We start from the raw sequence: 996 nt of genomic DNA, 5'->3' as shown, positions 1-996 counted from the left end.
CCCCGCGGCGCGGGCACGCTGTGCCCCCGGAGCGCAATGGCTCCGCCGCGCTGCTGCACCGGTGCCCATAGGAAAGACAGGCTGCAAGCTCGCCTCTGCCGCCCCGAGCGACTGCAGATAAGGTGAAACAATGCATTTTATGATGCTGAGCTGCTAATTAATTGCATCGTATTTGATACACGGAGACGAAAAGTAAATTGGGAAAAAAGTTTGCGATCTTTCTCTAGAGCATAAGCTAAAGAAACGCTTTAGAGTGACAAGGGAAAGGGGTTGGGGGATTTGTTTGTGTTTTTTCAGCCTCAGGTTGAACTCTAGAACCACTCGTGGCTCTGTTACCAAGTTTTTTTGTCTTCACGACTACAGCGGGATTGCTACACTGGCAGCAGCTGCTGTTCCCGATGCTTTTGTCATTTGTGTCTTATTTCCTCCAGCAGACTTAAACTAGTGCAAATAGGGAAGCATTCATGTCAGTACGATTGTTCTAAAAAAGCTACAGTAGGGAGATAATGAAATATTAATTATATAGATAACTAGGTATTATTGTCATGTGTATTTGAGTATAAAATAACTATTAATCATATATTTCAGATTTTGATCCATGCACTAATAAAAGCTCTGTCCACAACCGGCAAAGCAATGGCATTGATATTCTACATAAACTGGATATGGAGACTACAAAAAAGTGCAAACTGCCAGACTGGATGAAAGCCCAAATGAATAATTCATTTGCAGATGCATTAGGCTGTAGCACAGATGCAACTGAAGAGGAAGAAGATTACTTAGTTTATGATGGAGATAGAGGAATAAGCTGTAAATACAACAATAACTCAGAGAATTTGAATGCCTGTAGTTGTACAAAAGATATTTCTGGTGTTTTAAACTTAGCCTGTTCTGAAGATAACAAAAACATAAAAACGGCAGCCAATTATGAAACTCCTCTACAGCCTGAAGAATTCTCCAGTCATCACAGAGGCACCAGAGGAACAACTGCAGTTC

The 996-nt window shown here is 41.8% G+C and overlaps 1 protein-coding gene across 1 annotated transcript in view; it reads left to right on the top strand.

Annotated features, from left to right (window-relative positions):
• Position 1: 1 nt before the first annotated feature.
• AKNAD1 (AKNA domain containing 1) overlaps positions 2-996 on the top strand; it is an 11,532-nt gene continuing 10,537 nt past the window's right edge. Inside the window, 2 exon segments of the mRNA XM_031059181.1 lie at positions 2-122; positions 589-995. Coding sequence (XP_030915041.1) covers positions 666-995 — 330 coding nt within the window. The 5' untranslated portion in view covers positions 2-122; positions 589-665.

Source organism: Geospiza fortis, unplaced genomic scaffold (assembly GCF_000277835.1).
Source record: "Geospiza fortis unplaced genomic scaffold, GeoFor_1.0 scaffold229, whole genome shotgun sequence".
NCBI classification, from domain to species: domain Eukaryota; kingdom Metazoa; phylum Chordata; class Aves; order Passeriformes; family Thraupidae; genus Geospiza; species Geospiza fortis.
This window is presented reverse-complemented; position numbering and strand designations above follow the sequence as displayed.